Source organism: Lepidothrix coronata, unplaced genomic scaffold (genome assembly GCF_001604755.1).
Source record: "Lepidothrix coronata isolate B3197 unplaced genomic scaffold, Lepidothrix_coronata-1.0 Scaffold74, whole genome shotgun sequence".
In the NCBI taxonomy this organism is placed as follows: Eukaryota; Metazoa; Chordata; class Aves; order Passeriformes; family Pipridae; genus Lepidothrix; species Lepidothrix coronata.
The window spans coordinates 1,501,129-1,517,004 of record NW_016690254.1 but is presented as its reverse complement, the minus strand read 5'-3'; the positions used below and the strand labels follow the sequence as shown (position 1 = coordinate 1,517,004).

General features: G+C 38.4%; 1 protein-coding gene across 1 annotated transcript in view; it reads left to right on the top strand.

Moving 5' to 3' along the window:
* PTPRN2 (protein tyrosine phosphatase, receptor type N2) overlaps nt 1-15,876 on the top strand; it is a 577,227-nt gene that overhangs the window by 192,077 nt on the left and 369,274 nt on the right. Inside the window, exon 9 of the mRNA XM_017819358.1 lies at nt 12,026-12,112. Within this exon, the coding sequence (XP_017674847.1) occupies nt 12,026-12,112 (87 nt within the window). The remainder of the gene's footprint in view (nt 1-12,025; nt 12,113-15,876) is intronic.

Sequence of the window (15,876 nt, the reverse complement as noted above, 5' to 3'; positions counted from 1 at the left end):
GACCACGCTAAAACCAAACTGAATCCATGAAATTCTCTAAATCTTTACTGGGGATGTTTGCTTCAGGATGTATGAAACAACACTAAACCACGGACAAAAGAACTCAGACAGACAAGGCAGGCTGCTGTAACACCTTGGACTTGAAGCATCAGTGCTCAGGACTTTCATTATAGATTATCAGATGAGTTACTCTCAGGGGCACTTCCAGACAAGAGAAATAAATACAATTTCAGTGTCTAAATGTTTTTTTTAGGCTTGGTAGGCTCAGAAAGAATTTAATGGCAACACTATAAATTACTTTGATTCAAAATATTCCCAGTAGTCCTTGCTATGGCACTTACCTCCTCTATGACCTGGAGCAAACCCCTCTAATGTCTCAGTTTCTTCTCCATTGTATGGATAATATGCATTATTCTTTTGATGACTGGGACTTCCTTTGTGTCTAGAAAAAGAGAAGTAGGAGTTGGAAAGGCTGGATTTAATAGCTTTATACTGATGGTTGCCAACCTGATGAGAACGGCGGGGTCATTTCACGGTGTTGCCATGTCTTCTCTGACATGATGCAAGAGCTCCATCCATGGGGCAGGTGTGGATGGAAACATACTCCATTTATTCCCTCCTCAGGCAAATGCAACATCTTTCCTTTGGACTGTGGGATGTGGGGCTCAGATGATGGCAGTAGCAGCTAAATGAGCCAGTTTTGGTAAATGACCTTTCAGATCAGAGAACAGTGGTGTTGGTGCGCTAAAAAGTGCCATGAAGCCAATTCCCAGGAGACAGGAGTCAGTGCAAAGATGGTGGTGAATATCTCTTGTGGAACTTTGGTAAAGCTACATGTGTTTATTGCAATATCATCAGCGGCTCTCCCATAGCTCAGTTACTGCTGAAATTTGCACACAAAAAGCTTCACATCAATCTATTTCATACTTCAGTAGCTGAGTTTCCCCATTATGTTGCTTGTTAAAATATTTACTAATCTTAGCAGAAAAAAAAAAAGGTGGAAAAAAAGATAAATCCAAAAGAATTAAACTGTGTCCTTAAAATAAAAGCTTTCCTAGTATTGTTTACGGGTTCTCTGAGATGGAAAAGTGCTGTGTTCACTGACTCTGAGACCACATTAATTTTAGCTACTATTTTAAGCTACACATTTTAAATCTTGGCTATTTATATCTGAGGGCCATTGAGCCTGGGCCTCCAGGAGGCAGTGCCAAGAGCCCTCTCTTTTCCATCTCGGCAGCACAACACACGGAAGACCCTCAGACCCGAAGCACCTTCTGTTGAGATACATCAGACTCTCCTGGGAGAAAAGCTGATGTTGCAGCAAAACCACGAGTTGTACCCACCCTTCAAATCAACAGGAGATAAATGGGATGCTCTTCATAGTGACTTTAAGGAGAGTGAGTCACAGAGCAAGAGCCAGGGTGTCACTGCGGATTAAGAACTGGTTATGAGATAGGAGAGAAAGATTCGTCATGAACTGCTGCTTCTCAGCATGTAGAGAGATTAGTGGTACCTCATCGGCAAATTGTCTCTCTTAGGAAGAACTATGGAGGATTTAGAAAAATTCCAGATGGATTTAAATACATTGAGGGATTAAGGAGCACAATGGTAGATGAAATAAATGTGACAGAATAATAGACATTAACAAAAATAGTACTTGGGGAAAAAAAAAGAACAAAAGGTATTCTTAAAACTCCTCATAGTCTGCGCTCTGAGGCTGTGGAAAATTTGAAGAAAAGATTTGCTGTATTTATATACATGAATCCTGCCCTTGGTATGGTGGCACATATTTTCAGACTTGAAAATTTAAAAGAAGGCATGCAAATCCTGAAGGCGGTGGCCCATTTCAAAATGTGCTTTTCTAAAACACAAACTAGTTTAATACATATCACTGAGGGCAAGAGTTCAGCTGGGGATTTTTGAAAAAAGAGAGGTTTTTGTAAGTATTGAGCATATACATTATCACAGTAACTAATTGCTTGTAAAATTGTATGACAATCTTAGTTGTTTTCAGAAGAAATACACTTGCTGCAGGGTATAAGGCAAGAGGAACTCACTTCTGTCTGTTCTTGGCCTGGGCTGCAGTACACATAGTGCACAGGGAAAGGGCATGGCTAAAATTATTATTAAACACAAGGCTCCTGTATTTCATGAGGTTCATGTAAGGATAAAATGGCCCATTCCTGACCTCTGGAGTCAGGCAATGAATCAGTTGGACTCTGGCCTTTTCATGTATAATATTCTCATTTATTTGGTCAGGTGTTCCTAGTACTTCTGGGATAGAATATGGGTGGTTTGATACCTTATGACTGGACTTTGGGCAACTGCCTGAATACTGGCAATTTCTTGTCAACACTCACCCCCCTAAGTTTTTGCTCAGGGAATTGAGGAAATACTATTTTTTTGAATACTGTTACTGAACAACTTTTTTAACATCTTTACAGCTTTCTTTCTTGCTTATTAGCAGTGTGAACACAACAGTGTCCAAGACAAAAAAAAAAAAAAGAAAAATTAAAGAACTAATGGCTTTTGTTTGTCAAGGCATTGTTTTTCCCAGGGTAGACTGCTCCTTAGGTTGCCCTTGCAGAGGCATATCTCAGATGACCACTTCTCTCGCCCTCCTTCAGAACTTTTCCAGGATTTTTTTGGACTTTATTCCTTAGCACTTGTCTTTGGGCTATCCTGTATTTATTGCCGGTTTTAGAAAATCAGGCAGTAGCACGTCCAAGGTGGTTTAAAATAACCTCCAGTCTTGTGCTGGTGACTGCTGCTGGGAACAGACTCAGGGGCTGGGGTTAGTATGCACTGCTGGGAATGTGCTTCCTTCAGCATTGCTCTTCTCACTCCTTCTTTATCCCAGCAGCAGGAACTGGAAATTGCTTTCCTGATCTTTACCCTTTTCTCTTGACTGCTTTTAACAGGCAAAGCAGTCATAGCTGGTATGCACCAGCCCCTTGCCCATGCAGAGGCAGTGCCCAAGTCCTGGCATTCTGGCTCCCCTGCTTCTCCTTGCCAAGCAGTGCACTGAGAATGGAGATACAGTGGGAAAGAAATCAAGCCTGACATTGGCCCACGAAGGTGGGTGGTTAAAAATGCTGAAGCTACTGTCAGGTGTTACAACAGCCCCTCTGTGCTGGATTTAAGATTTTGTATTCATTAGAGCAAGTAATAAGCAAACAGACAGTTCCTAGCAACTCTGTAAGTCATTCTAAAGAAGCTCCTTCAGACACCTCAGAGTCTTGTTGCTCAGCCTGAGCCCTGTGACAAACATACCTGCTCTTTTCCAGGCATGGAGAGAGGATGACAGCTTGTGCTGGAGCTGGCCAGGCTTCTCCTCCCAGCTTCCCATCAGCCGGCAGTTTGCCTGCACCTGGTCAACGTCCATGCTGCTGCCAAATGCTTTGAGCAGCCAGAGAAAACTAGTCCTCAACATTATAAATCCTAAAGGCAGACTCTTTATCTGACTCTCTAAGCATTCCATATGGTGTTCCAGACCCATATTTTTGAACTTACTTTCTGGGGTTTTTTTTAGGTTTAGCTTTTTGTCTTCAGTACTAAGGAGACTGTGCTGCATGTTAAGAAAGTGATAGTTATAGACTGTTGTCCTGTCAATAAGAGGGCGCCGATTCGATGTCAGTCAAAACGGAGACAATATTGAGAAATGGCCAGGTGGAACACTCTTAAATAGTTATTTTAAACTATGGAATGCATCTTTCTTAAAATTCAGTATTTAGACAGACTAGAGGAAAAAAAATACTCTCAGATCAGTACTGAAAAAAAAAATCTTTGACAGGAGAAAGTTTCCTATTCGTATCCACTAAGTCAATGACTGTAAAAAAATCTTAAACATCCAAAATAAATGCAGAGGTAGACAGGACCAACACAATTATGTTTTTCAGATCAAACCTGATATTAGCCCCTAAAGTAAAATACCACCACTGATCTTTGGTGAACCCACCCAGGCAATTGTCAGACTAGGTCTTCTGATAGATATTTTTTTTTTTTGGCTAACATGTGAATCAGTGGTTAAAGAACCAAATGAGAAAGGATCTTACCATTCTAACCCAACACTTTGACTTGTGTATAACTCTCATTATTTAATAAAAGTTGATTACTGAAGTTAAATTCTTCAATATATTTAGTCCAGTCATCATCTTGTTTTCAAGAGCTTTGGGTGTGTGTTTTGTTATCCATGTACTTTTTCCCTTTAAGGCACCTTTCTAAGTTCAAAGCTGAAATGTGATTGTTTCAGAATTTAAAGTGAAAGCCAGACTGCCTCATTTAGGTACCAAACTTATAGCTGCGGGATGCTGCACACATTCCCCAAGGATGTCATGCACTTCATTTCACATCATTGAGCTCCTTGAGAGACAGGTGAAGACATACCCACACAGGGAGGTTAGGCACCTGCTTTCTTCCACTGATTAGAAGGGTCGTTTGAAGACCCCAGAAGACAGCCCAGACTGCAAAGTATCTCCCTGTCTCATTGAGACATGCCAAACAAGTAGGATATTCTGGGATCCAGTGTGTCTAGTGCTCCTCTGCTGACAAGCTATGTGTCTACTGTCTTCTGCTTGTGTTCTGCTTGTTACTGTGGGGGTTAGAAAGTGAAGCAGGAGATGGAACAGATCTTACTGAAGTTGGTCTGAGCAGTTTTAACTCCCACGTCCTGGACAACTGCTCTCTGTACCAGACCTGAGAGATAGCACTGTCCATCACCCAGTGATTCATCTTCAGGCCTAAAAGCAACAAAGACAGATAATGTGCGAGACAGAATCTGACTCTTAACATGCAGCACTCAGAAGTAAAGAAAACTGCTGGTCCAAAGAGTTTTTGAGCATGTGTGTATTTTACATTAGTAAATATTGAAAGTGTTTTAAAGTAAACATTAGTCTAAATAAAATGTGTCCTCCCCAGAATTCCTTTGTTCAAACTCTATTTCATCCTCTGATTTAGATGTGTATTTAATACTATTCAAGCTGAACTCAGGTGTAGCCAAACTTTTGAACCTTCTCCAGGGTGAGTAAGTGGAGTGGAGAAGCCAGTGTTGAGTCTGGGTAGCAAAAGAGAGTCTGGGTGGGAGTGTCATTTACCTCCTCAGAAAAGACACTTAATGATACTGCTGGGAGGACTGTAGTTAAGCATTCAGGCAACTTTCAGGCTGCAGAGAAATGCCTTGCAATTTTAGTGTGGTACTCAGCACTCTTGAAAATGGACAAACTAGCCTTCATTGCCTGTGTTCTGATTTAAGCAAATTTTAGGTGAATTGAACCCTACCTTACTTAAGATTTTACCGGGCATTAGACTGACATTTAGGTTTAAAGACTGCAATTCCCAATGTCAGGCCTATTTCTGTACTGTAGATTATTCTTCATTTTTACAGAAAATGATTCAATTGAACCAATCTGACAGGGCTGACTGGGTGTCCATTATAGTGCTGCATTACAATTGCTAAACAAAGTACTGTAAGGGCACTAGGTACAGTCTGGTAAAGACAATACATAATTTGCATGACGGCACCAAGGGAGCATTTCGGAGTTCAGTAAGTGGGTTTCCGAAGGCACTTGACAATTGGGAGGAGGAAAAGTAAATGAGAGCAACTGCTTGTGAGACTGACATAACCTCAGAATAACATTGAACTACATGTTGCTCTCCTCAGGCTGAGAGCAGGCTTGGCAAACGCCAGCAATCAAGCCATCTGTATAACTGCATCGGATTTTTTGCTACCAAAATGGATCAATTTATGGGATTGTTTTGACAGGCATGTTGGGAAATACAGAACATATAGTTTTCATCACTGTTTACTTCTGTTTTTCCTCTTGTTCCCTTTGACATTGCCCACTGGCTTATATTAGAGTTTGAGCTCCATTTAGCTCAGCATGCAGAGCTGGCCATGCTGCCAGTGTCTCTCCCTGCAGAACTCCTCCTGTGCCTTCATTTGCATGTTTTCTTCTTGTTCTTTAACCAGAAGGGGAAACTTTGAGCCTTGAATGCATAAATCATTAGGTCCAGGTCAAAAATAGTCCATTATTCAAAGTGATTGTCCTCACTCGTCAGATATGTAGTTTGTCTCGGGAATTTCTTGGAAACGTGGAATCCATTTGTAACACTGAACAGATAATTGTAGAATGAAGCTGAACTGGTCTTGAGGTCAGCATCCAGTATTCAGCACTAGTCCTCCTGAAGTGGTCTAATTGGCCATTCATGAAGCATGTCTGATCCATAAAACTGTAATGTCCTACAGTAGGATCCTACATGCCCACAGTAGGCCTTTAGCAAGACAACTAACTCACCAGTGAGGTAGAAGTTAACTTCACCTTGATCAGGGTGCTCTCAAGATGCTCTAAAATCAGTAAAACGTGCTCAAAAATCAGCCAGATCCCCTGTGCTGAGAAAGTTTGGAACAAAATTTTTGGTAGGGGAATAAGCAAAGTTTTTATTATAACCAAAAGTTAATTTTTATGTTCTGTATTACTCACTACTACAACATCTGCTCCATATTTGGTAGGGAGTAATATTCACTGACAATAGAGCTGCTCGTTCTATTCTTAGAAGCAGAAGGGATGCAAGTCAAATAATAACCATCTTTTATGTGACAATACCAGACGTCTGACAAGGAAAGTTTGTATAATTGCCTTCATTTTATGGATAGTGGAATTGAGGGTCAGGAAGATGTCTTGACCATGGTAACTTGATAGACCTCTTCCAGGTGAAGACATATTCTATTCCTCATTCATAATTTGTTCAGCTACAGATATCCTCTCACTTATGTATAAAACCACTGAAAAAGGTGGGATTGTATAGACAGATTAAATAAGAAAAAGCTAGCAAAGTCTGTACACTTTGTAGCAGGAACAAAATCCCTTAATGGGATTGTTCTGAGTTGTGCCAACTTTCTGGGACCAGATTTTAGAAATGACTCCTCATCACTGCATTTTTCTTGTAAGTTGAAAACTAATCTTTAATAGTCAATAGTAGAGGAAGATTATCATTCAGTGTTCTATTATTTAAATTACCTCTGTAAGTGGATTGTTTCTTAAAATATTTCTGTTTTCATCTTCCTCACTGGGAGGTTTTTAGACATTGGAAGATACAGAATCTTATTTTCACCAGACAATCTAATTTTCCTGTATTCAATGTCCAGTATACTTTGTGGAAACGCTTTGACAATTACATAAAGTTGGCTCCCAAATCCACTCCTGAACATTTAAATGGATTACACTAATTTTCAGAAGTGCTCAGCAGCTCACATTAAAGTTAGGAAATATTTATTCCTGTATTTTCATTTCAGATTCATCTCTAAATAAAATAGCTTTATAGCCTAGATCCTGCCTGTTTGTTTGTTTGTTTTGATGTGCTAGACAAAATTCCCAATAGAATTATAGGGAGATGATTGGTTCAGGATTCTTTTAGGTCAACCAACCAGATCTAAATTGGATGACTTATTTTTCACATGGTTGAAATGGATATGGAAATTTTCATGGTTATGGCATGATGTTGAATCATGACATCATAGTCTTGCACTGAGCTGGGGACTCATTTCATCTGGAGGGATAATGTAGTACTACCATATAACATTGGCTATTTTCAGCAGAGGTATGAGTCGTATTCTCCAGGAGGTATAACTAGCTTAGTGAAAGAGCCATGCCCTGAAAAGTGAGATTAAACAAAAGCAAGAGAGAAGTACTTTGCGGATGATACTCTGCCAGACTTTAAAACTATACATATATATACCTACATAAACCCCAAAGAAAATATTTATATTTCATTAGCCATTTATTTCTTTATTGTCACTAGTTTGCCAAAGTATATTCTACCAATAATATGAGCTAGAGATTGGCATCTGAGTGAGACAAAGTTCTGGTACTGTTACAGCTAAAAAGTAACAATTAGGGTAGCACTCACAGATAGAGGAGGCATTAGAAGGTAAAGCAATGGAAGAAAGTTAGTTACACATGAATTTTAGGTACTTTCTGATTCTCTTTTCATCCACCAAGCTGTAGAGAACTGGAGATGGAAACCTAAAAAGGGTCTCAGAAGAATTATTTTAAACTGTGAGATGTTTTGCATTTTGGTTTGGCTGCTTTTATTGTATTTTAGCACAGTTAACTTGAAAGAACATGCAAAAGAGAAATCAACAGCAAGTGAAATGACACCAAGAGCAGGAAACCCAAAGTAAGCTTTATCTAAATATTTGATCTGGCAACATCTATATCATCTGCAAAAAGGTGCTATGCCATCCAAGAGTTGACTCTTCCTAAGGCCACAATCTAGATCAAAGGTGATCAGAAATCTTTAAATTGATCAAAAAGACTAGTGGTAAAATCAAATGATAGAATCATAGAATATCCTGAGTTGGAAGGGACTCACAAGGATCATCAAAGTCCAGCTCCTGGCCCTGCACAGGACAACCCAAAAAATCATATCATTTGCCTGAGAGCATTGTTCAAATGCTTCTTGAACTCTGTCAGGCTTGGTGCTGTGACCGCTTCTCTGGGGAGCCTTTTCCAGTGCCCATCAAGCAGGACTGTTAAATACACTGCAGAAACTATTAGTTTTCTTTGACGTGGAAAGGATTAGCCAGCCTCAAGAGAACTGGGGAAACATAAATGGCATCCATGAAAAGTCATTTTGCTGCCTTTGGTTTTTCCAGCTCATGCTCTGTATTTCTGAGGCCCATGTAAACTGTGATTTCTCTTCTAAGGATTCACCATTACTAGTGTACTGAAATGCCTTATTACAGGCTCCTGAAAGAAAATGCACATGAGTTGGACCTGTGTTGGATCTTGAACCTGAGGGCCCACAGCCCAGAGGCTCACTCTGTGCCGTGCTGCTCAGAGTGCCAGCAAGGCCCATCACCAAAAGGAGGTTTCCCTCCCTCCTCCCCCACTGGTACTGAAGTGACCATCTCGACAGTTCAGACAAAGCAGTATGAATCCTACCCAAAAATTTTCTCCAAGTCTTTGGCCTTGATAAAACAGTTCAGTTTTCAGGGTTGTCTGTAGAGTCTTCTTTCTCCTGTTACAATTTCTTTCTGGAGTATCTCACTGTTTCCTCCTTACCTGAAAACTATTTTCTGTCTTTCTTCCTTGGTTTATTGTAATGCTTTCTGATGAATTAGTTCCATAGTTGTTGCATCCTCACAATCAATAGAGGAAACATATTCCTGAGAAAAACCACACTCCCTAATACAGAAACCGAATCAAGCAGGCTGAAAACTAAACATAGTATGTGAAAGACCACAAAAATTGTCTGTTCCACAAGTACTGTGTGCTTGCACTGGGGATGTGTGGTAGGGCCATGCACAGGAGGATAGATGATGTTTGCAAGATTATCTTCTGCCTTCTCCTTATATAAGCCTGAAATCAGATAGGTGATATTGGTTTAAGGTGCTGTTGCACAAGGTAGGTTAGTTTGCTTAACACTGTGCTGGTGAAAATGGTGTTACTCTCTCCATGTAAACAAAGTCAAAGGCAATCACTGTACAAACCATGCAACACTGAGCAAAATGCTACACTAAACAAAAGCCAAGCATAAATTTAGTGTGGAAAATTATGGTCTGGCATTTTTAGAGAAAGGTTTTGAATATTCTACTCTCATACAACACAACGGTCATTAGACAGTAGTAAACAGTACTAGAATGTATCAATGTTGAGAAGTTGGGAAAATTGCATTGGAAAATATAGGGACTGTAATCGTTTTTAATGAGTCTTCAAATATGACAGTGTGATCAGTAATAGTACTAGTACCAAAGAGTATTGGATATAGGGATTGTAATCATTCTTAATGAGAGTCTTCAAATATGACAGTGTGATCAGTAATAGCACTGGTACCAAAGAGTATTGGTCCTGCAGTTATCCTGTGCCATTATGAATGACAATTTCTTAGACTACCAAACTGCATCCGAGGTTTTGAACCTCTCTGTTTTAGTTTCATATTGCGTGAGAGTTACTAAGATTACTCTTGGATGCACAGACTTGCAAAAGAATGACCTTCCAGAACCATTTTCTCTCCCATTTTCCCTCCAGCATCACTTCTGGCTTGCAGCGCTCAAATGCTCTGATTACATCCCCAATTTACTGATACTGCAGTGGCTGGGTGCAACATATCTTGGTTTTGAAGCTGGGGAGTGTTTTTTCAGGGGAGGAGGGGGAAGCAGGGAGTAGAAGGTTGAGCTTTTACAAATGAGGCTCCCTTGGTAAAAAACCCTCGCCAATGTACACAATAGTCTTTGGCTGCATCAGACTTGCTATTACAGTAAAAGCCCACTTGCTGACACCAATCATTCCTGTAAAATTTAAGGCAACATCTTCGGGAGAAAAGATTTAATTAACACATAAACCCCAGAGTCACTATGACAATCTGCTTTCATGGTGATGGGAATGATCACATTTTTACCTACTGTCAATCCTTGAAATATAAGGGTTTTATGAATAATCTATAGTACATTTTTTTCCTTGCAGAATCAATCAGATTCTTTTGTTACTTTCACACAAGAACATTTCTGTCTTAGACATCTAGAAAAACTCTAAATTTATCTGGTGCCTTGAGGGGCTACCTCTGCTTGTGTGACAGGAGGTCTCTTGAGCATTTTGGGTTAGAAGCGTGAAGGGAGGCTGAGCAATTCCATCCTAACCAAGATCCACATGAGACATCCCATTATTTAAATAGTGGTGCCCTTAGGGCAGTGTATGCAGAACTCAGTGCAAAAAAAACCCAAAACAAACAAAAAATCACAAAAAAAACAACCAAAAAAGCCAGTGGTCATTGCAGACAATAAATAAAATGGTGGCAATGATTACCATGATGTAAAATTAGATTCAAAAAGTTTAACTGTGAGGCAGAAATAATGACCTTTGTAAAAAGCTTTGGAAAAAAAAATGTCCCCTTAGTCCAATTGAAAAGATTGTGTCTAATACTACATACTTTCTTTTGACATCTTCTTCTCCTACCTGTTATATATCCTTGAAGGAAAAAATACAGAACCTCTTTTCCCCTGGGTTACATCAAAGTTGCTTCTGCATTACCATGGCATAAGCTAGATTAGCTTGTAAGGTTTAATTTTATGATCTGTGGGGCTTTAACATTGTTGAGAATAAAACTACGATCACCACTTAGACAGAGAATGTTGCATATATTGTTTTCACTGGACATTGTTATACAATTTCTGTATCCTTTTATTTCCTTAATAATTTTTATATGGTTCCATAGAACTGAACTACATCTAAGCAAGCTATGATCTCTATATTAGGGTTGGAATGTTCTTAATGCATCTTTAGAGTCGTAACAACTCTAATAACCTGAAATTTTTGCAAATAGAAATTTTGCATCTAGATAAGTGCTTTTTAAAATGATAGCAGTCTTCTTGTGTTAGGCTTGATTGCAACCTGTTTTCTAAATTAAAAAATGTAAATGTGCCATTGACAAAGGTTAAAAAGATTTAAAGGGAGTTCTGTCAGCAGTGTATGCACACACTAAGCTAAATCCTATGTATCTAATCAGTGTCCTCTGGACTGTGTGCCTTGCTCCATTGTTTACTTTCAAATCCATAATAATTTTGTATCCTTTCACTGGGAAAAGATTCATTTTAAAAACTAATGAATTTAAAAATACACTTTTCCCTTGTCCATTTGATACCGAGCCTGCAATTTGACTTTCATTGTTTGTTTCCCTCCTTGTCTCGTCAATCCTTTTCTTTCTTTCTGTCCTTTTACTTTATTACATTTTTTATTGAGGACTGAGATGAACTGGTTGCTGCATCATGGGCCCATTACACTTCCTAACAATTCCATTTACACCTTATTGTTTGTCTTATTGCTGGAAAATTCAGGTGATTCATCATGCCTGAAGAAGCACCTGATCCCAATTCCCTTGATATCACGATCACTATGTGACAGGAATACAGTTAGTGGTGGCTTTCAGGCTCAAAGAGGCCAAGGTGATAACTCTTTTGGGACCTTTAGCCTCTCAAGTATTGATGAGTTCCATTTTTGTAATGTTCTGTTTTCTTGCTCCCTTTCAACAGCCCCCTGAGTGTGGAAAAGGGCTTGGAGTTAATAAAGGAAGTGGCAGATCTCCTGAAGCTGCAGATGAGTGTCTTCGATGATGTCAAGTATGTACATGGAATTTGCTCCTTTTTATTTGATTTGATTTCTCATTATTTTTGAATAGTTTGTCTTACAAGGAGATATGTGCTCTTTAATGCCAAAATTAATGAGAATGTACAAGAGGCAAAAGAAAGCATTGTGATGATCTTTGTAATGTTTCCTACACACAGGAACAAATTATTTTGAAAGAATTATAAAGACTGAAACTTTTCTGTGCTTTCATAGTGAAAAATAATCTGTTCAAAGTGCTGTAAAAATATTACCAACCTTATGTAAAAGCTTCTAGGTAAGAAAAGTCTTGTGAAGGGTCATTATACCCAGCATTGCCAAGGGGAAGAGTTACATCACAGATGAATAAAGAATTTGATTCCCTGGCTTTGAGTCTGGCACATGGCACCCTGGGTCGTGCTGCTTGGTCAGCTACTTTAATTTAAAAAGTCACAGGGAGTTCAACTATGTTGAGCTACTGTTTTTCCTCCTGTGATTCATACAGATGAATGCTCTGCATGTTAATGTCATGAACTAGGAGGTTATGGATCTGCTATGGCCAGTAAAGAGCTTTAGAGTGAGGATTTTCTGAAAGCATTTTGGTAGGAACATTTACTTCACAAAACTTCACTCTTTCTTTGTAAGACAGAAAATAAAAGTAGTTTGATATAAAAGGAACGACAAAGAAGGGTGAGCTGTGGGAGGGTTTCAACAACTTGCTGGAAAGAGCCACATCTTGGGTGCACAGAAAATGACTGATGTCCAGGTAGCCTGTGTTTCAAAGAGCTTGGGGCTGCTTGCTTTGGCCCATGAGTTGGGTTGCTGAAGTGCAGAGTCTTTCTCAGCCTCATCTGTGCTGACATCAGCTTTTGTTTAACTTTCAGTTGCAGAATTCATTGTTTAATGCTCTAAGTCATAGTCTGATGATGTCTCATCTATAGTGGAAGTGTTTATTCTTAATTGGAAATGAAATTCTACCCCTTTTATTACTGTATATGTATGGAAAAATAGATTACTGGGGAAAAAAATCTTTTTAGAAACCTGAAAAATACCAGACACATTGACTTTAATTATTGAGAAGGAAAATAATCCCACATTTGTTTGCTTTGTTTGATGAATGTTTTTTGGTTGTATTTCATGAAATACATTTTTATGAAAACTGAGTTTTTAAATTACAAATCCCAATGATATTCTATTATCTTCCCTGTAAAGAGAATTTACATCCTTGACTTTGAACACTAGCAGATAAACTACTGCACATTTAAAGGAGTAATCCCATGGAACAATTCGTCTGCTGGAATCAGCGGGTTCTGCATCATTAACTTCATTCTTTTACAGTACAAGAGCACTTTAACCTACCTTTCTGATTGTTAGTATAAAGCCTTTTGGTTATTTTTTATCATTTGATAAATCACAACAACATTGCAACTGGTAGACTGTAGATTCATTCTCTAATGAAAAATATCCCTCCAGAAATATGGCTAGCTATGATCAACCTTTTCTTTATTTTAATGTGCAAAATTAGGGAAGCTGGTTATTTTGCATTCATCAATATGCAGTGATATGACTGTACTGAAAGTACCTGTATGGTCAGTATCTTAAAAGTATGTTATGAGTTACAGTAACTCCAAACACAACTGAGAATTCTATTTGTACAGTGTTTTTATCAGTCTTTGCCTTTTTAAATGATCTATAAATCTGTGAAAGGTTATCCTGAATCTCAGATTAGTGAGAATTCATCCATAATAAATTTTCTTTCCAAGAGAATGAGACGCTTTGACTCAGGTTAAACCCATGAAATACTGAAGAAATGTGGAGCTGTAGATATAACAGCAGTAGAGTCTCTAGAAAAAGGCCTTGCCGAGAAAAGGGTTAACAATTTTTGGATTTGTTGTTTTCTCATCACTGCATCACTATCTGGAAAACAGTGTGAGTTTGAGGACTCTGGTTGGCTTCTGAGTGGCCTCATGGACAAGAGTTTCAGGAAAAACTTGATGCCGTGTCATATCCACAACTGACATATCAAAGTGTGAGAATGAGGTCTTTCAGAAAATATGTTTTCTACTTGGGCTTTGGAATCATGGGTGATTTGCATTATTTTATTTCACTGGCAACTAAAAGTATTCTTTTTCTTAGAGATTCATTTTTTTAAAATATGGGGAATTTATGTAGAAAAAACTACCAGTAAGGCTGAAGATGAAGGATTTATAAAAGGGGTGGGAATTTGTTGTACTAGCCTACTTTGAACTTTGACCTGAGTATTTGCTTGGTCTAAAATTCTCAGTTCTCTCTTTTCTCTCCAAGAATTCCTAATGGTTCCAAAGTGACAGTGTAGACTTGGATTTTTTTAGATCATTGCAGAGATTTCAGAGTAAAGACATGTTAATGAGGATAATGGGGTTAATTTGAGAGTGTAGACAAAGTCATCACATCAAATTGGAATAGTGTAAGAAGAACTGAGGAGAGAGGGCAAGTGGTGAGTTCTTTTAAGGCTCTTTAAATTCTCAGTTAAGAGTTTCTTGCCCTTTTCTCTGAAAAAAATACATTAAAGGGACTTCACTAAAAAATTACTGCCTTTGGTTAGTTTTGTCTGCAAATATCTTTCACTCTTCCCTATATATTGCTGTGGATTCCTATCAATTCCCCCTGTTAGCTCTTGATTAGTTGATGCATGGTTGTAATCAGCTTATCTTATCTTCTGTCTTTCACAATCCTGCCAACTTTAACTGATAGCCTTCAATTCACAGTATAGCCTCAGGCTTGACTTCCAGAGCACTCAGTCCACTTCTTCAGCTGATTTGTTGTCAAGTTTGCATTGACATAAACTTTGCTCACCCTGGGAAGCAGATGAGTGGGAATAGATTTAGGGAATTCGTAATTAGAAATATTTCAACGTTGAAAAAAAGATCCAACATGTTAGTTGTCACTTTTGGACACAGCCTGAATCTTTATGGAAGTAATAGTTATGCTTAATATGTTTTGTTAATGGTTATGTAGCTGTCAAATAAATTCCATTATTTCTTATTACATCATTAGAGACCATTAAAAGGATATTAGCATGCTGATGTAATTATGCAAGCAGACGTAAAATGACTATAGTTATGATTTTATAATCTAATTATAGGTGTCCAATGCCCCTGGTGATTGATTGTTGGACTGGTATCATGGATTGAAGTCAAATGGGTAGTAATGTTAGGAGGGTTTGTACCTATTTAAAAAAAAATATGACTTTGCAATCTGCAACATTGACCTTCTTCATGTAATTGCAGTTCTTCAAATGTTATAGAATAGACTTACAAACATGAGACTTTATCAAAAAACATCCAAATACAATAAAAATACCAAACTCTGTAAGCTCGCCTTTGAAGGTAGTAGAAAGGATGCTTAGAATTAAAAGTCAAAGCCACTCATTAGAACATAGATGACTTATTTGGTTTCTGATGAGAATACAAATTATTTCCAGATTTTTATTTAATGTTCTTATATTTGGGGTATTTACTGAGAACTTTGCTAAGGGAGTTTTCAGCTCTGGCTTAGCTGAAGACCTTTGTACAGAAAGAAAACAGATTATTCTGATTTCATCGTATTTCAGACCTTATATCCTACCATTCTCAGCCTCCAGTTAAGAGTTAGATTTTCACCGAATATTGCATTCTCTCTAGACTGATATGATTTTCACAATTGCTATTGAAGGTCTTTCCCTCTAGGTGTCTTTTTTTTCCCCATTTTGTTCTGCTTTAACTTCCTCCAGCCATTCATCTTAATGGCATCTTTGTCATTT